Here is a 19,616-nt window from a genome sequence, read left to right on the forward strand (position 1 = left end):
CACAGACCGTTTGGGGCACCATTTGGTGCGGAGCATCGCATTAGTGGAAATCAATTCTGTTCGCAGGCCTGGTTGTAGATAGGTTCGAGTCATGTCGGGGACATTGTTAGCGTTTTAGCTTTCCCTAACTTTAACCTAATTATCGTAACCCGCTGCGTTAATTCTCGTAACCTGCTAAGAAAAGTAACTTCTGCTAGTCAAAACCGGCAGACCTGCCCTGAGAAGTACGAGATACAGCTCTCTTTCTCGCTCTCACACACACACACACCACAGCCTGTTTGGCGCTGCCAACTACAGTAGTGTTCGGGTACTACTGTAAAGAAATCCAGTAAGTTAGAGTAATTTTTACAGGAGGCTTACAATTACAGTTAATAACAGTATTTTTCAGCATTTTACCCATAATGCAGTGCAATCTACAGCATTAATTCTGTAAAACACATTTAAGGTATTTTACTGTGCATTCTACAGTATTTTACTGTTAAAATTACATAAAAGTCTTACAGTGTGGACCTGTACTATAAGGGGGGAAGGAATGCAGAGAACGGCACCCGCAAGGGGAGAATTGGTGGTTAGAGGCACCCCTGATGTCTTTGGCTTTAGTGTCATGCAGACTGCTGAATTTGCAGCCACTAGGGAGGCAAGAGAACGATTAGAAAGAGGCTGGTATGTCTATCAGATTATTCTGCCATCTCTCTCATCTCCCTCTCTCACACACACACACACACACACACACACACACACACACACACACACACACACACACACACACACACCTGGACGAGAGAACAGGCAAAACACTCGTAGGGGAAATTATCTCATTTATCTAGGCCTTGTACATACAGCATTTGTTACTTTACAAGTGAGAACTTATACATTTCAATTTTTGTTTGCTGCACACATTTGCAACTCATGAAGCTACAAGCATTTTAAGACTTTCCCTGTCAACTGCACTCCAGTTTGTTTCTCCCTACAGTATTTCTGACCTCTCAAAGTGTTTCCAATATGTTCAGACACCTAGAAAAAAGCAAAGGAACGTATTGTATATTGCACATCAGGCGCTATTGCTAAACCCTGGCCATTAACTTATGTTTATAAGACCAATACATTTCACCATAAATGGAGAGTCATCTCATAAAGAAAAGATTCCAGCAGCACCCAGTTCACCGACAGACATAAATTCTGCCACCAACAGTGACAGCAAAGGCTGGTATTTTCTGTGAGATGTGTTAATTTTGCGGCAGGGGCAACGGACCAGAACGATGAAGACAAGAGGCATTGAGTTTGTGTCTGGCTTATACTTTCTCAATAAACCTTCCAAAGTGGCATTAAACTCAAAAGGATGAATCCCTCATTGTCAATAAATGAATCCTTTCTCTTTTTCTCTCACTGCATCTCTCTGACTCTCTCCCATATACATTTTTTTGTGTCACCTGTTTCGCCTTCTTTCTTTTGTGTATGCCTATTTTCTCTCTATTGCAATATCCCTCTTGTTCTACCCTTTGCATCACTATCCAGCCCTCCTTTTTTTCACATCCTACACATGTGCACACTTAATTTACTGCAGCGGGCTAAATCAGGAAAACACAATGTTTCTTGGTAGTCTGAAACAAATCTACTTTGAAACAAAAGTGTACACCTCACAAACATGGTTATGGGCTTAAAAAAAGACACCTGTACCATGTCAGATATAGAGTTGAGTATTCAATTTTGAGTTTGCATCCCAATATTATACTTTATATACATCACAGAAGACTTACATTTAACAAAAACGTTTGATATAGAAACACTGGATTTTCGGTGGCTTTTCCACCCATGAGGCCATGGTCATTTGACTGCAGAAAAGAGGTTGACGGATGCATTTCCAAAGTATTCAAACTGGACCACCATCTTTCAGTGATTGACATGCTGGAGCTGCACGACGCCAAGCAGAGTGCGTCCGCGGTGAGGAAGATGTCGGGGGCTCTGGGCTTCGTGTCGGACCTGTACCTGGTGTCCACTCTGCGACTGCCGCCCAAACTGGGAGGAGTGCTGCTGGGCGTCTACAACAAAGACGACAACAGGAAGTACCTGGAAGTGGCCCTCATGGGCAAGGTCAACAAAGGTAGGGTATTGTCAGTAGAGGGGATAGGGAGGGAAGTGTGGTAGATAGATATTTTGTTGTAGCCTAAATTGATTCTCTTCAAGGCCTATACCTAAGACATAGTCACCCAATCCCACTAGTGGGATTCCCCAATCGACCCCTAGCCATACCCCATTGACACTTGGAGATCTGAGAGGGTTGTATAGTTGCAAAACAATGACCAATATGCATGTTGTTGTTTTTTCATATGGTGTTCTCGTTCTACAAACTGTTCTATGTAGGCTAGCTTCAATGATGCTCGGGGTTGCCTGATCTCTAAATTCTGGGTCCATACATGTTAAGAGAAGGGATTAAGATATCCTAGAATGAGGAGTGGAACCGGAACATGGAGCTCCACCCTCTTTCTTTGCAAATTACGGGCAAGTTCATCTCAGTCAAATTATCTCTCGAAAGTTTGTAAAAAAAAATGGGGGGGTTCCATTAACAACTGTGATTACCTTTGTAGAAAGCGAAGTCTCCTCCCCTTTTCAAACAGAAACTCTTGGCCAAACCCCTCCCTTCTGCTAATTTCAACCGTGTTTATCTTGAGCAAAAATCACTTTTTTTTATATTTTCATGCATTTTTACGATACAGCCAATTTTGACTTTGTGGCTATGGAACAACGAAAACCCAAAACTAGGAACTACTGTCCAAGAGATATTAGGGGAAAGTCTATGTGCCAAATGTACCCTCCTCTTCCAAAAATCTAAAGATGCTAACACCTGCGAAATTGTGATTTGTCCAAATAACCAGTGACGAAAAATCCAAACACAGGAACTACTGCTGCTTGTTATCCCTCGCATTCCATTCCTTCCAGACAAATTCTATGGTACCAGTTATAGTTCCGTGGATCTGTCGACAAGAGATTACCTGATTTTTTTATCCTCTATATTTCTCAGTTCTGGTGCGCTATGTACGTGAGGACGGTAAACTCCACACAGTGAACCTCCAGAACCCCGGCCTCTCCGACGGACGCACCCAGTCACTCATCCTCCATGTGGGTGGGCTCCGACGGAACCACCTCCACATGGAACTCTATGTTAACTGCCGATTGGCCGACTCAGCACAGGTCCTGCCGTCATTGGTCCAGCTCCCATCAGAGGCAGAGTCTGTGGAGATTCGCAATGGGCAGAAGGCCTATGCCAGGCTACAGGTGATAAAACACAACTTTTTCATATTTTTTCTAAGTTCCCAGCAGTCCTAGACTGAAGTTAAAGGTAGACTCAGAAATAAGAAATCATCATACACAGTGCGGCATCCTGCTTACAGAAACCAACAACAACAACATTTTAATCTGCCCTATGTCTGCCACTATTGGCTCTTCCCAATGTGGGCATGCCTCAAGGGAGTGCAATAATTGGGAAGAGCCAATAGTTTTTGTGAAGCAGAAAGTGGCACGGCTGCAGATTGTCATACTGCTTAGTCTACCTCTATTTCTTCAGAACACGTTTCAGAGAATGCTTTCAGACTCAGAAAGTCTCTAATCGTACTTCCTAACTTAACCATTTTTACTACACTACTTTAAGACTAAAGCAAATACAGAGAGTATTCCAGATCCCCATCGAAATCATGTAATTAGGTCATTAATTTGGCTATACAGTACATGAAACACAAACCCAGTCTGCCCACGATGATAGACAAATTCTTCATTTCACGAGTGTTGCTCATTTATGGTTGTTTTACATGCCTAATATTCTATCCACAACTGACATCTATGCCACTTAATCAAATTGCCTAGATTTTCCATGGCTAATAAGATGTTGTAGACATTAGTTTTCACAGGCAACTTCAAGTTTTGTGAGCAGTTAAATGTCTACTTTCCAATACATGGAACAGAGCTGAGCTGCACATCCTATCTCTCAGCTACATGTCTATGGCTCATGCTGAAGCTTAAATGGAGAACTAGTTAGCTGTAACCATGTGGTGCTGTCAGCATGTATGACTATCTGACTGATAGATACCACACTCGCTGTGGACAAAGAGAGTGCTGTGTCAGGATGGATGAAAGAGAGAGAAAGGGAGGGAGGAAGGAAAGATCTAAAATGAGAGGGTACACTGCAGCTATTGTTCCTAGTTTGTGTCTCTTATCTTGAATGGGCCGCTCATGAGATATGCATGCAGGTGTACATGGGTACTGACCAGGATCATGTTCACTAGCCATAAAACAGAAGGAACGGTCGGAAGGGGAGTGAAACAGGGGAGGTACTATCAGAACTTGTCCAATAAGAAACAGTTGTTTTCCATCTCACAGCGCTTTGATAATTTTTTGCCACAGTGTGCCCCAATGAACACAACCCAGAGCATGTGCCTCAATTTGTCTAAGTAAGACCTGGGGTCATTGCTCCCTCTAATTGTTTTCGGACACTGAGCAAATTACAGGTCTGCTGAACTTCCTGCACGTGTTTACTGTGAACACTGAGGCTGTACCCACTTTAAGTTACAATTTTAAAAGTGGCCAGGTAGACCTACTGTACCGGAGTGGCCTACCATAAGCAATTTTTGGGAGAAAATGCACCCCGTAACATTTTAACATGGAAATAGCTGTTCTGTCATGCGTAAACATAGTCTTAGGCCTAGACATTGATTTAAAGTGGTACTTTACTCCAAATACAAATTAGCATGAATTTCCACTTACCATGCCCCTTTGTGTGTGAGAGAGTTCAATAAGACTGCGCACACAATTTAAAGCTGCAATATGTAACTTTCTTGGCAACCCAACCAAATTCACATTAACATGTGAGTTATAGATCTGTCATTCTCATTGAAAGCAAGTATAGTGCTCCAAAAAATAAAGGGAACACTAAAATAACACATCCTAGATCTGAATGAATGAAATAATCTTATTAAATACTTTTTTCTTTACATAGTTGAATGTGCTGACAACAAAATCACACAAAAATAATCAATGGAAATCCAATTTATCAACCCATGGAGGTCTGGATTTGGAGTCACACTCAAAATGAAAGTGGAAAACCACACTACAGGCTGATCCAACTTTGATGTAATGTCCTTAAAACAAGTCAAAATGAGGCTCAGTAGTGTGTGTGGCCTCCACGTGCCTGTATGACCTCCCTACAACGCCTGGGCATGCTCCTGATGAGGTGGCGGATGGTCTCCTGAGGGATCTCCTCCCAGACCTGGACTAAAGCATCCGCCAACTCCTGGACAGTCTGTGGTGCAACGTGGCGTTGGTGGATGGAGCGAGACATGATGTCCCAGATGTGCTCAATTGGATTCAGGTCTGGGGAACGGGCGGGCCAGTCCATAGCATCAATGCCTTCCTCTTGCAGGAACTGCTGACACACTCCAGCCACATGAGGTCTAGCATTGTCTTGCATTAGGAGGAACCCAGGGCCAACCGCACCAGCATATGGTCTCACAAGGGGTCTGAGGATCTCATCTCGATACCTAATGGCAGTCAGGCTACCTCTGGCAAGCACATGGAGGGCTGTGCGGCTCCCCAAAGAAATGCCACCCCACACCATGACTGACCCACCGCCAAACCGGTCATGCTGGAGGATGTTGCAGGCAGCAGAACGTTCTCCACGGCGTCTCCAGACTCTGTCACGTCTGTCACGTGCTCAGTGTGAACTTGCTTCATCTGTGAAGAGCACAGGGCGCCAGTGGCGAATTTGCCAATCTTGGTGTTCTCTGGCAAATGCCAAACGTCCTGCACGGTGTTGGGCTGTAAGCACAACCCCCACCTGTGGACGTCGGGCCCTCATACCACCCTCATGGAGTCTGTTTCTGACCATTTGAGCAGACACATGCACATTTGTGGCCTGCTGGAGATCATTTTGCAGGGCTCTGGCAGTGCTCCTCCTGCTCCTCCTTGCACAAAGGCGGAGGTAGCGGTCCTGCTGCTGGGTTGTTGCACTCCTACGGCCTCCTCCACGTCTCCTGATGTACTGGCCTGTCTCCTGGTAGCGCCTCCATGCTCTGGACACTACGCTGACAGACACAGCAAACCTTCTTGCCACAGCTCGCATTGATGTGCCATCCTGGATCAGCTGCACTACCTGAGCCACTTGTGTGGGTTGTAGACTCCGTCTCATGCTACCACTAGAGTGAAAGCACCGCCAGCATTCAAAAGTGACCAAAACATCAGCCAGGAAGCATAATAACTGAGAAGTGGTCTGTGGTCACCACCTGCCGAACCACTCCTTTATTGGGGGTGTCTTGCTAATTGCCTATAATTTCCACCTGTTGTCTATTCCATTTGCACAACAGCATGTGAAATTTATTGTCAATCAGTGTTGCTTCCTAAGTGGACAGTTTGATTTCACAGAAGTGTGATTGACTTGGAGTTACATTGTGTTGTTTAAGTGTTCCCTTTATTTTTTTGAGCACTGTATAAGAAGTGGTAGATCTGTTCTATTTGTGCTATATATATGCTATATATCCCGTACTTAAGTTTCTTTTTTGCGTCAAACCAAAGATATTTTATAACTAGCCCAAGAAAGACCAAGGCCTGTAGTTTCCAATGGAACCAAATTTATCATAGTGGGCAGAACAAGAAAATAGGTGGGTAGAGCTAAGGACGAGCTAGTGATATCCTATTGGCGCGTTCTATAATTGATTTGCATATTTCCGTTAGGGAAGGCCTACTCTGTGAAGAACGCACACAGATAGAACACTGAGACAGATATTTCATTGGGTGTGTAAATGTGAAGCATCCGCTTGGCGTTTTCACTCACTACCAATGAGGTGATGAGAGGAAGCCCAGTGGCCGGCTGTTGTGCCGAAAATCTCTCCCCTGACAGAATTCTCCCCACTTGTTGTGACAAAAATCTCCCCCCTGACAGAATTCTCCCCACTTGTTGTGCCGAAAATCTCCCCCCTGCCAGAATTCTCCCCACTTGTTAGCTGCGACTTGCTTGCTAGTTGAGATTTCTGCTCTTCACTCCGTTGTCAGTTTAGCCCACATTTCACTGATTTTAGTAACAGAAAGCATTTTTGTCTACGGTTTTCGGTTTAGCTATTTGTTTCAAGTGTAGCTTGTATGGCGCCCTGGGCAAACCCCCCCTTCAGTGCGGGAGCGGCGGATGCCGCCATGGGTGTCGCCCGTAACTAAATCCGCTACTGATTTTTGTATTAGTCTATAAATAAATCTTTTTGCCAAAATTCATCATCTCTCCCATGTCTTATTTGACTAGTATTTTTGAAAGTGTAAGGATAATTCAGCCATTGTTCTGAAATGTTTATTGCTTGCCAACATTTTACTTCCTCCTCTATGTTTAATATAACATACATACATTAATTATTCATTTTGGTTGACTATCCTGACGTGAAGTTTGTTCTATAGAAAGTAATTGACTCTGATGTGTCACAGAAAGTATTTGACTCTAGTCCAAAAATTAAGGAAATTAGAAGTAGGGGGGGGGGATTCTGTCAGGGGGGAGATTTTCGGCACAACACCGGCACGGTGAGAAGATGAAGCGAGATGGATTTTGGCCGACTTTCTGCAAATTTTCTCATCAATGAAACGTTTGATCCATACAGAATATTCAATTTTCTGTTTCCAAAACTAGAATCTGTAACAAACAGAGTGGACTGCGTTATGTAGACTTTACCCTTTGACAAAGTACATTGTTTTGCATTGTTTAGGAGGAGTTCAAGGGCGAATTGAGTTATTGCAACACGCACTAAAGATTTTGATAACTAACCCAAGACAGACCAGAGACTGTCATTTCCAATGGGAGCAAATGAATCATGTGCCGGTTTGCATGTGCAACTAATCATGTTGGGCAGAACAATATACCACTGCCAGTCATTGGGCTTCCTCTCATCACCATATTTGGTAGTGAGCGGAAACTCCAACCTGATGCTTCACATTTATACATCCGGTGAAATCACAGGAGGTTGGTGGCACCATAATTGGGGAGAACAGGCTCATGGTTATGGCTGGAGCGGATAGGTGGAATGGTATCAAATACATCAAACACCATTTCAGCCATAATTATGAGCCGTCCTCCCCTCAGCAGCCTCCACTGGGAGAAATATCTGGCTCATTGTTCTGTGTTCAAAGAGCTGAAAATACAATATTTTTGGTTATGGAAAATGTACTTCACAGCGGTTTAGATGGTACAACTATATTTACACTATACTTGCTTGTTTTGTCACACAAACTGAAATTAGGCAAACTAATAGAATTTTAGCAACCATTAAATTATTTTTACATAGTGCATCTTTAACTGTACTGTGTGCATGTGTGTGTTTCAGGGCTCAGTGGACTCTCTGAAACTGGCTCTGGGTGGCTCCATAGCCAAAGCAGGAATCTTGACCGATTGTCCATTTCAGGGTGATACATATTTTCAAAATTCAGGTAAAATCTTTGTATTTTTATACCTTTATTTTGCTAGGTAAGTCAGTTAAGAACAAAATCTTATTTTCAATGACACCCTAGGAACAGCCTTGTTTGTTTTGTGGGTAGTTGCTTTCTGTTTAGTTTGTAACTGTTGGCTGTCATTTAGTTATTTTTGTCTAGAGTTCATTAAAATATATACAATGAGCACTCCACACGCTGCGCCTTGGTCTCCTCTATAGGACACCTGTAACAGCTTTTCACCTTGTCAGATCAGGGATTTGATCTTCCAACCTTTCGGTTACTAGTCCAACGCTCTAACCACTAGGCTACCTGCCACCCCATGTGTTTATGGTATACAACCATAAACACATGCAAATGATCCTCATACTCATTTATTATAATGTTGTGTTCACTTTAGTCTCGGAAACACTGTCATGGTAACTTCGAAAAGGGGTAAAAAAATGTTCCGGTGAAGGTCCTCTTCAGACAGACAACTCTCCAAACAAATCACAAGGAAGATGTTTGCAGGCAAAACCTTTGTAGTGGTTTTAGTGAAGGTAGTTGTTTCAGACTAGCCACTTGGGAAATGCACTCATAAACAATTACCTCCGTGATCTCTATCTTGCTAGCTACTGTACTATTTTGTGTCCGGGGGATGTTCAAGCTAGGGCAACAGGTGCATAAGGCAGTGATGTAGGAAAGCCAGATATCCCAACTCTGCCCTTTCCTCTATGCCAAATTGACATGTATTACTTACAGACGTGAAAGCTGGAACATTGGTACATTTTGGGAGGCAACCCATCTATATAGAGAGACTGTTACCTTTGGTATCTGCTGATATATATGCCCATCCACATCCTCCTACACAAACCTCACCTTAGGTAGTTGGTCAGTTAACTGTCAGTCCAGAGAGCCCAGCAAAAATTGGCTTTTCATTTATCTGACTTTATCTGCATGTTATATTTAAGCTCACAATAAAGTAGAACACAACATTTGACATAAACAGTTGCATTCATGAGTTTTATTGACATGTCAATAAAGAAATAAGGTTTGCCAAAGCAAAAACCTGATCAAAATAAATGTATACGAATGCTGTAAGTACAGAAATTGTTTGCTCACTGGGAAATGAATATCCAACTAGTCAGTGACAACTGTGTGGAGTTTTGAGTTTGTGACAGCAACTATGTAAGCTTATTACAGTATTATAGACACTATGTCCTGGAATTTCCAATGATCTTCTATGTAGAAGAACCCCTTACCTTCTAATGACTCTTGTGTAGCTTGTGAGCGTCATAGAGCAAAATGTACGTGTTCGTGAAAGTCTCAGATTTTCATAAATAGCTTTTAATAGTTTAGTAGCTCAAACCATTCAGACTTTTTGTATAAAAGACCCGGCCCCGGACCCCTTTGGGACCCAACCCAGAAGTCTGTAGCTCAAACGCACAATGTTTAAAAGGGGTTAGAAGTCCGAAACGTGCCGGCGATACGGTGGGATTCGTTGGGTTAATAGAAGCTGATCTCAGTACTGTATTCTTATCACTTTAACCCCCTCTAGTGGTGAGACAACATAAATAACATATAAACGTCATATTGGTTGTTCTTTTTTCATCTCATTACAAGTTGGTTGTCCTCCTTTCTATTTTCAGCATGACCATTTGAATGCCAGGGATGTTTACAGGTAGTAGTTCATGTATGTGAGAGGCATTGTTAGGAATAGTATATCAAGATAACTAGACTGTGTTGTGATTAAAGTAACTAGACTGTGTTGTGTGGACTTTTCTGTCTCCATAGCTGGTGCCGATGTTAATGCCATTCTGGGTGAGTATCAATCAGAAAAACTCTGGTTTATCAACCTCCCCCTACCCAAATGCTAACTAACAATTATAGTTACCGGTATAATGCTATCATTCTCTTTAAAATGTTTCCCTGTGCTTATGTTCTAATGGTTGGACATCTGTGTCAGGTGACCATACCAAGGCTTTGATTGGCCAGCTGATCATCTTCAACCAGATCCTGGGTGAACTCCGAGAGGACATCAGGGAACAGGTAAGAGAGCGAGAGGGGAGGAGACAGGCACAGGAGGAAGTGACAGTGATTCACGTATTGTCTTATCAGGTGAATGATAATGGCAAGGAAAAGTAATCAACATTTTAAAATGAATAGATTTGCTAGATAGTTTATCAAAGCCTAAGTCAGATACCCCATTGAGTGTAATTGGTCAATATTAGGAGTTGAGAAATAAAGTTGCATTATCCCCTTTTCTACTGTAGGTATGTCATAAAAAATATTAGCTTTATTCATTAAATAAACATGACATTTTCCACTGAAAAATAAAAAATAAAATGAAGTACCTTCCAGGGAACAAATACCCTTGTTCTCGAAAGTAACTACAGTATACGTACAAAACATTTCTGGTGACTGCTGTATGTTTGTGATCTTCACAGGTGAAGGAGATGTCTCTGATTAGGAACACCATTCTGGAGTGCCAAGCGTGTGGTGAGTGCTTGAAGAGCAGTACAATACTAAGGCTGGGCCTTAGTGTATGAAACAGAGGGGATAAAATAAAGAAAAGATAAACAAAAATAGATGAGAAGCACAGGAAATCAACAGAGAGATATATTTAAATCTATTAAATACTTTAGCTGTGTTTTATTGGTCTTGCCTGGCACAATGCAACCAATGGAAAAGTCCCTTAAAAAGGCAATTCACTGTAAAAAGGAGATCTCCCCGCCACTGTTTCGGTAATAAGCTGAGGGATGGGGCTGGAGAAATGTAACCACTCGGAAATTCATAGACAGAGCTATGGATGGAAGGACTGACCTTACATGATGTCAAAATTATAGTTTTAACTATATTTTGAGGCTACAGTTTTTGTTTACATTTACTTTGTTTACAAAGATTGGAGTAACACAAGCTTATGGGTTCTGATGGGATACGACAGTTGAACTAAGCTCACGAGGCATTTATAAGGGCTATTCTTCAAGAATCAATGGCTACATAATCATTCATTTATACGTAAAAAAAAAGTGATAACCCTGCCCGTATGGTACTCTGTGCAGGCTCGAAGGCATGCTGAAAAATGTCTAATCCTATTTTGTACGCTGGTCTGGTATGTTCTATGTCTTTGTTAACCAGGCTTCCACGAGCCCAACTCTCGCTGCGAGCCCAACCTCTGCTATAAGGGCGCTCCCTGTACAGAGACCCGGGAGTACCCAGGGTACCGTTGTGGTGCCTGCCCAGAAGGCATGACGGGGAATGGCACCCACTGCCAGGACATTGACGAGGTATTCTAAGGGTTCTATTTCTTGAGCACCAAAAAATGATAAGCATGATATGTTCCCATCATTTACTTAACATTCTTGGGTTATTTTCCCAAAAGCTTTGTAGATAAGTTGGCACATTATTTCTTTCGACAACCCAGCTGCAAGAGAATAACAATTAGAAAATTGATGTTTGGCGGCCAGCCTTCATTAAGTGAAGCACTTTGCAGTGCGAAAATAACACGAATACAATGACATTTGTATTGTTACGTTCTGTTTCTCTCTGTCTCTATGTCTAAGTGTGCTGTAGCCCGGCCCTGTTTTTCGCCCGAGGGGTGTGTAAACACGGCCAAGGGCTTCACCTGTGAACCCTGTCCCGTCGGCTTCTCAGGATCCGTCCTCAGTGGGGTTGGGATGGAGTTTGCCAAAAGCCACAAGCAGGTCTGACCAACATGCCTCTCACACACACCCACATACACACATAAACATTTTGCACACACACACACACACACACACACACACGACACTCACACATACACACGCACACGGGAGCCTTGCACATGCATGGCATGCACACACACCATCACTATTGACACCTCTTCTCACCCACTGTATGGATGTGCACCGTGCCAAAGTGATTGCCTCTATGGCCATGATGTATTGTCCTTAAATTGTTGTGTTTTGTCTGTCTCTGTAGGAGTGCACAGATGTGGATGAGTGTGCTGACCTCTCCAACACCTGCGTCCCCAACTCTGTCTGCATCAACACAGAGGTCAGTAGTCTCTCTCTCTCTCTTTGTGTCTTTCTCTGTCTCCCTCTCTCTCCCCTTCTGTCTCCCCCAACTCCCTCCTCCATCTCTCCCTCTCACCCTTCCTCTCTCTCACACACCCCTTTACCCTCCTGTCCCTCTCCCCCCTCAGGGCTCGTTCAGGTGTGGTCTGTGTAAGGAGAGCTTTGTGGGCAACCAGACGGTGGGCTGTTTCCTGCGGAGGTCCTGCGCCACGCTGGGCTTCAACCCCTGCGACGTCAACGCCCACTGTGTCATAAAGGGTGCTGCCGAGGTCTCCTGCGAGGTAAGACACATATAGCACATCTCAATAGGCTAAAAAAAGGAAGTTGCTAAAGCGATAGTTCACCCAAATTACAAAATGACACATTGGTTTCCTTACCCTGTAATCAGTGTATGGATAGTGTATGCTTTGGGTTAGTTCCCTAGCACTGTTTCCACATGCTAATGTTTTAGTACCAGGGAAACTAAACCAAAGCATGGTTTGCGGTCATACCTTGTCCATACACTGCTTACAGGGCAAGGAAACCAACATGCCATTTTTTATTTGGGTGAACTATCTCTTCAATATCGTTTTAGCAACTAGACAAAACACCAAAATATGACATATTTCCCAAAATGTATTGTCATGGAAAAGACGTCTTTATCTGGTTGTAACAGAAACCAGTTGGTTGTAATCTGGCTATACAGTATCACATCATTAAGAAATCATGTTCCAATTTTTTACTACTTAGTATATTCTCTCTGAATATCTCTTCCAGTGTAATGTGGGCTGGGCAGGAAATGGATATACGTGTGGTCCAGACACAGACAGCGACGGCTACCCCGACCAGCCTCTCCCCTGCATAGACAATGACTATCACTGTCGAGCCGTAAGCATGTCCCACACACACACACACACACACACACACACACACACACACAAAATGTCTTACTTGCCATAAAAATGATGTGTTGTGTTCCCTGTGCAGGACAACTGTGTGAACACACCCAACTCTGGCCAGGAAGACGCAGATGGAGACGGCATAGGTGACCAGTGTGACGAAGATGCGGACGGAGACGGAATCCAGAACGTGGAGGTCAGTCTAGCCTTGTATTCTGTCGGTGCGGGGTTATGTTCAGTAAGCAAAACGGAATCTCCCTGACTCCACTTCCCACCATTTTGTATTTCCTCTTTGTTTTTCTAGGACAACTGCCGTCTGGTCCCCAACAAGGACCAACAGAACTCGGACACAGACTCATATGGGGACGCGTGTGACAACTGCCCCAATGTTCCCAACGGCAGCCAGAAGGACACCGACGGAAACGGGGCTGGCGACACCTGTGACAATGACATTGATGGGGATGGTAGGCTATGGATCGCTTATGACAGGGCTATTCAATTACTGTCCCACAAGGACCAAATTACTGCTAGGTTTTTTTCCCCACTGGTAGTTAATTGATTGATTCATTGTATTGATTGTGTTCCTTGTCTGATTTAGTTCCTGATTAGAGGGAGAGAATGGAAAACCTAAGTGTTTCAGTCCTCCAGGGTAGGAGTGCTGATATAGGATCACATTTGTCTTTCAGATCACAATGAATAAGAGTATATGAACAGGGAGGACTTAATCCCAGATCATCAGCACTTTTACTCTGAGACGCTTTGTGAATACGGACCCAAGACCGTAATTCAATCGCTCATCTTCCTCCTTCTCATCCTCTCGCCAGGTATCCCAAACGTGCTGGACAACTGTCCCAAGATGCCCAACCCTATGCAGACGGACCGTGACGGGGATGGAGTGGGAGACGCATGTGACAGCTGCCCAGAAGTCAACGACCCCTTGCAGGTCAGAGGTCAAGAATACAGTTCTTAGAGATTAACGCTGAAATAAAAATATAGTTTATTGAGGAAATCTTTGAAACATATTTTCTCCATTCAGTCTGACGTGGACAATGACCTGGTGGGAGATGTGTGTGACACCAACCAGGATATGTGAGTGATCCTACTAGTTTTCTGGTTTAGGGGACTTCAGAACCAGATAACAACCCAAAAATTAACCCTTTACCTGGTTGTTATCTGGTTATATCTCCAGATGACAACCAGGCTGAACCAGGTTAAGCTGTCTTTTACAATAAGTATATAAACTGACCATGATGCGTCTTTCTTCTTCTCAACGTAGTTAAGCCAAAACCACGCCCCGTTATTCAGAGGGGCGTTCTACAACGCTTTGAGCACTCTCCAAGTCTCCAAGTCTGGAAGTGAATATCACGTAGCGTGAAATTTCAGTCACTGATCAATAACATTTGCCCATGTACTTCAAGATTGAAAAATATAATAACATAATGTCATGGACCGAGCTAGCCATTGACGTCCCTTAACGCTCAAAGACAGATTCAATGGCTGTAGCATAGCGATTCGGCAGAATGATTAGCTAATAAATATTTGAGAAATTATGAATAATAAGCATATGCTTTTACCTGATAATAGACTACTAATAATAATATAACAACTTCAAATACCGAGCTAATAACGTTATTAAGTAGCCTAGGTTAACTTAGCTGACCTTCAGTTGAGGGAATTCAGCAGAGTTCTCTGAGACATTTTTACAACTCATTGAAACTCTGAAAATAAATACATTGGCAAATGTTACCAAACATGATAATAATAGGACTGCATTACGGTAGGCAGCTAATTTTTCAATTACACTTTCCTTCCTTACCTTGGAAGGTCACTGTCTCTGTGCTTATGGCCTGTGAGTGTTACATTGCTAGCTAGCCAATGGGAGTGTAGTAGAACGCCCCTCTGAATAACGGGGCGTGGTTTTGGTTTAACTGTGTTGGGAAAAAGAAAAACGTGACCATGACGTTGAAAAATACATCAGGCTGACATCATTTCAACCAGTCTTGCCTGCTGGGTCAATGAGCCTGTTTCTAGTGTCCCTGTCTTGTCCTCACGTGTCAAGGGATGGGGACGGCCACCAGGACTCCAGGGACAACTGTCCAGACGTCCCTAACAGCTCTCAGCTGGACTCAGACAACGACGGCATCGGCGACGAATGCGACGATGACGACGACAACGATGGCATTCCAGATGCGGGACCTCCCGGGCCGGATAACTGCCGTCTCATCCCCAACCCCAGCCAGACAGACACTGACAGTATGGAAGGAGTCACAGTGAAAGAAATGCTTTGTAGCCCAGTCTAAACAGGATTAAAGGCCCAATCTGTTACTTTACTTTCCAGACACGCACGGGGGGGGGGGGCACTTTTTACTGGAAATTAAAGTTAGATTAGAATTTCATATTCTGTTTTAAATGTTTGGAATTTTATTGGCCTGCTGACAAGCTACCACAGGAACCTATGTTTGTCCTAAAATATACTGTATGTCATACCAGAGTAACCTATTTTTCTCTATACTCCCATCCCCATCGGTGTTCTCAGAGTGGTATATTTTGTGTTTTGATCTCTCCCTCTGTCCCCCTTATCCAATCAGGAAATGGCATTGGTGACATGTGCGAGAATGACTTTGACAATGACTCAGTGATAGACTTGATTGACGTGTGTCCAGAGAGCGCTGAGGTCACAATGACCGACTTCAGAGCCTATCAGACGGTCATCCTGGACCAGGAGGGCGAAGCCCAAATCGACCCCAACTGGATAGTGCTCAATCGGGTGACCATTTGGAATATTCCCAGATAGAAAACAAACATTATATTGTATGTACTTTAATTAATTAAGAATTGTTCTGGAATTTTGTTTAAGGGTATGGAAATTGTTCAAACCATGAACAGTGACCCTGGTTTGGCCATAGGTAAGTCTGTAAACCTCCTTCTGCCGCTCTGTGTATCTTTCTGTCTGTCTTTCTTTCCTCCTCCCCCTGTCTTTATCCCACTTTCTCTCAGTTTTAAATGAAGATGTATCAATAAAGAGCATGACAAGTCAAGTATCTCTCTCTCCCTCCACCTGATCCCCACCAGGCATCACAGCCTTTAACGGGGTAGACTTTGAGGGGACGTTCCACATCAACACGGCCACGGACGATGACTACGTAGGCTTCATCTTCGGCTACCAGGACTCGTCCAGCTTCTACGTGGTCATGTGGAAACAGATGGAGCAGACCTACTGGCAGTCGCTGCCTTTTAGGGCCATGGCCCAGCCAGGCCTGCAACTGAAGGTGGGGCACACAGAAAACTGCATCTATTGGCTTTAAAGGGACATTATACTCCAACATCAAACGTGTGTCAGATGTTTTCAGACCTTCAAAGTTGTCTTATGTCAATAGGAATACACATCCCACCTCCATCCTGTTGTGTTGTTCCAGCTACATGCCTCAACTTCAAATGTAATAGATATTAGATTACCACAGCCAAACACTTGACTTTACTCCTTCTGCGCTACAGGCAGTTAAGTCACGTACGGGTCCCGGTGAGTACCTCCGTAATGCCCTGTGGCACACGGGCGACACCCCGGGTGAGGTCACCCTGCTGTGGAAGGACCCCAGGAATGTGGGCTGGAGGGACAAGACATCTTACCGTTGGCACCTCAGCCACCGCCCGCAGGTGGGCTACATCAGGTGAGCAAAACATCAAAGGGCATTACAGCCACAAATGCTATACTCCTAGTTGTATTCTCCTGCCAATGCACTTCGTCATCACAAACGTTCCTCACTGTTTAATTGAGCCGTTTCCTGTATAGAGATATATCTATAGCTCTTCATGGCTATCTGTATATAATTCAGATTATGCACTGAATGTACAAAGCATTAGGAACACTATCCTAATATTGAGTTGCACCCCCTTTCCCCTCAGAACAGCCTCTATTCGTCGGGGCATGGACTTTACAAGGTGTCGAAAGCGTTCCACAGGGATACTGGCCCATGTTGACTCCAATGCTTCCCACAGTTGTGTCAAGTTGGCTGGATCTCTACTCCGAATAGCTTGTTCCATCTCATCCCACAGATGCTCAATTGGATTGAGATCTGGTGACTGGGCAGGCCACTGCAGTAAGCTGAATTCACTGTCATCTTTGTGGAACCATTCCTAGACAATCCTATCCTTGTGGCATGGGACATAATCCTGCTAAAGAAATCCATTCGCAGATGGACACTCTGCTGCCATGAAGGGATGCATCTGATTGGCAATGATGTTCAGATATCATATGGTATTCAAACATTGCTCCACTTTTATCTAGGGGCCCAATGTGTGCCATGAAAACGCACCCCACACCATCACACTACCACCACCAGCCTGCAATGTTGACACGTGCCATGATGGATACATGTACTGGTTTACTCCATACCCTAGTCCTCCCATCAGCGTGAAACAGCAGGAACCGGGATTCTCCATTGTCCAGTGTTTTTGTTCCTTAGCCCACTGCAACCGCATTTTTTTTTTTTTTTCTGAAAGTGGAACTCTGTAATGTCGTTGGTTGCCATACACCATTCGTGTCAAGGTACGACGAATTGTGCATTTTTTTATGGGTCTTTGGGCACCAATGTTATACTGGACTGTAGCCCGTCTATTGCACAATTTGTGTCAGCCTCCTTTGTCCTCTTTAATAAATGACCTGTCGTTGGCTGGATGTCCTTTGGGTGGTGAACCATCCTTGATACACACAAGAAACTGTTGAGAGTGAAAAACCCAGCAACGTTGCAGTTCTTGACATACTCAAATCAGTGCCCTTGGCACCTACTACCATAACCGTTTCAAAGGCACTTCAGTCTTTTGTCTTGACCATTCACGCTCTAACAGATGACATCAATAAGGGATCATAGCTTTCACCCAGATTCACCTGGTCACTCAATATCAGGGAAAGAGCAGGTGGTTTGTACACTCAGTGTATAGAGAGATCATTGTGTATACCCATGTCACAGGGTGAGGCTGTATGAAGGCATGACATTGGTGGCAGACTCTGGCGTGGTGGTGGACACCTCAATGAGGGGCGGGAGGCTGGGCGTCTTCTGCTTCTCCCAGGAGCAAATCATCTGGTCCAACCTGGGCTATCGCTGCAACGGTACATCAACGCTCTCAGAAGAACATTTTCTTGAATTTGAATTTAACCTGGCTATGTTATAATATTTCTTTCTATCTTTTTCCATCAGATACTGTACCAGAGGACTATGAGTTCTACCGCAAGCAGATCCACATCAGGGTGTGACTGAGCCTAGCACAGCATCTGAGCAGATACACAACATCACCTGTGCCTTCGCTGTATCTTGTGTGTGTGTGTGTGTATGGTTGTGTGTGTGTTTTTAAGGTACATTTACTTTAATGTGGGGCTCTTTCTGTCTTTAGCCCCCACAATGACCTTACACCTGTCTGCAGGTTGGTCAAGTCAAGAGTTAAAGATTGTTTGACAAAATAATAGCTTTTATTATTATATAAAATGATGAATGAAAGCTACTTTTAAGGAATCAGGATCGTGAAATCCTAAGGTACATGACTATGTGTATAAGGAAAAATTAAATACATATGTCTGAAAAGTGTAAAATCCTACTCTTAGACTTAAACTGAGCATCATAAAGGTTTCAGACTCACAGTTGACGTCACATTACACACCACTGAATCCACTGTTAAATTGTACAATATTTGTCATGATGAAGGGTTAACTTAACCCAAGGCTGAGTTTATAAGGAATTTTATAATTGTTATTTTTATGAGGATCATCGTGACAGACCTATGTGGAAGCCTGTGAGAAACCAATTGCACGGTAATAAACATCCAAATATGTATATATCATTTTTTTTACTGAGCGTTTGCATGTAAACCATAATACAAGATCTCGCCAACCCAACATATGCATAAGGTTCATTGGCTACGTTTACACAGGCATCCTAATTCTGATCTTTTTTTTCACTAATTGGTATTTTAAGTGACTAGATCTGATGTGATTGGTCAAAAGACCAATTAGTGGAAAGAATATCAGAATTGGGCTGGCTGTCTAAATGCAGCCATTATAGCCCTGTTTATACCTGGTCCTTTGTCCAGTTATTATTTGCATTCAGTATGTGTCCACATTTTAAGACAGGAGTAGATGATTAAAATATGCAAACCGCACTGCTTCTTAACACACTGCTCGCTTAACCCGGAAGTCAGCCTTATCTATCAGGTTTGAAGGTAAGACCCAGATGCAGACTGTGTCAAAGTAACAATGTTTATTACAGCA

The 19,616-nt window shown here is 43.4% G+C and overlaps 1 protein-coding gene across 1 annotated transcript in view; it reads left to right on the top strand.

Moving 5' to 3' along the window:
* thbs3b (thrombospondin 3b) overlaps positions 1–19,184 on the top strand; it is a 30,866-nt gene extending 11,682 nt beyond the window's left edge. Inside the window, exons 2-23 of the mRNA XM_014177695.3 lie at positions 1,895–2,101; positions 3,020–3,273; positions 8,343–8,445; positions 10,219–10,245; positions 10,391–10,473; positions 10,872–10,923; positions 11,563–11,711; positions 11,988–12,128; positions 12,385–12,459; positions 12,608–12,760; positions 13,236–13,346; positions 13,446–13,553; positions 13,662–13,821; positions 14,182–14,300; positions 14,394–14,446; positions 15,417–15,610; positions 15,946–16,124; positions 16,215–16,263; positions 16,430–16,626; positions 16,853–17,025; positions 18,325–18,464; positions 18,553–19,184. Of these exons, the coding sequence (XP_014033170.2) occupies positions 1,895–2,101; positions 3,020–3,273; positions 8,343–8,445; positions 10,219–10,245; positions 10,391–10,473; positions 10,872–10,923; positions 11,563–11,711; positions 11,988–12,128; positions 12,385–12,459; positions 12,608–12,760; positions 13,236–13,346; positions 13,446–13,553; positions 13,662–13,821; positions 14,182–14,300; positions 14,394–14,446; positions 15,417–15,610; positions 15,946–16,124; positions 16,215–16,263; positions 16,430–16,626; positions 16,853–17,025; positions 18,325–18,464; positions 18,553–18,608 (2,783 nt within the window). The 3' untranslated portion in view covers positions 18,609–19,184. The remainder of the gene's footprint in view (positions 1–1,894; positions 2,102–3,019; positions 3,274–8,342; positions 8,446–10,218; positions 10,246–10,390; positions 10,474–10,871; positions 10,924–11,562; positions 11,712–11,987; positions 12,129–12,384; positions 12,460–12,607; positions 12,761–13,235; positions 13,347–13,445; positions 13,554–13,661; positions 13,822–14,181; positions 14,301–14,393; positions 14,447–15,416; positions 15,611–15,945; positions 16,125–16,214; positions 16,264–16,429; positions 16,627–16,852; positions 17,026–18,324; positions 18,465–18,552) is intronic.
* The last annotated feature ends 432 nt before the right edge of the window (positions 19,185–19,616 follow it).

Source organism: Salmo salar, chromosome 27, assembly GCF_965601325.2.
Source record: "Salmo salar chromosome 27, fSalSal1, whole genome shotgun sequence".
NCBI classification, from domain to species: Eukaryota; Metazoa; Chordata; class Actinopteri; order Salmoniformes; family Salmonidae; genus Salmo; species Salmo salar.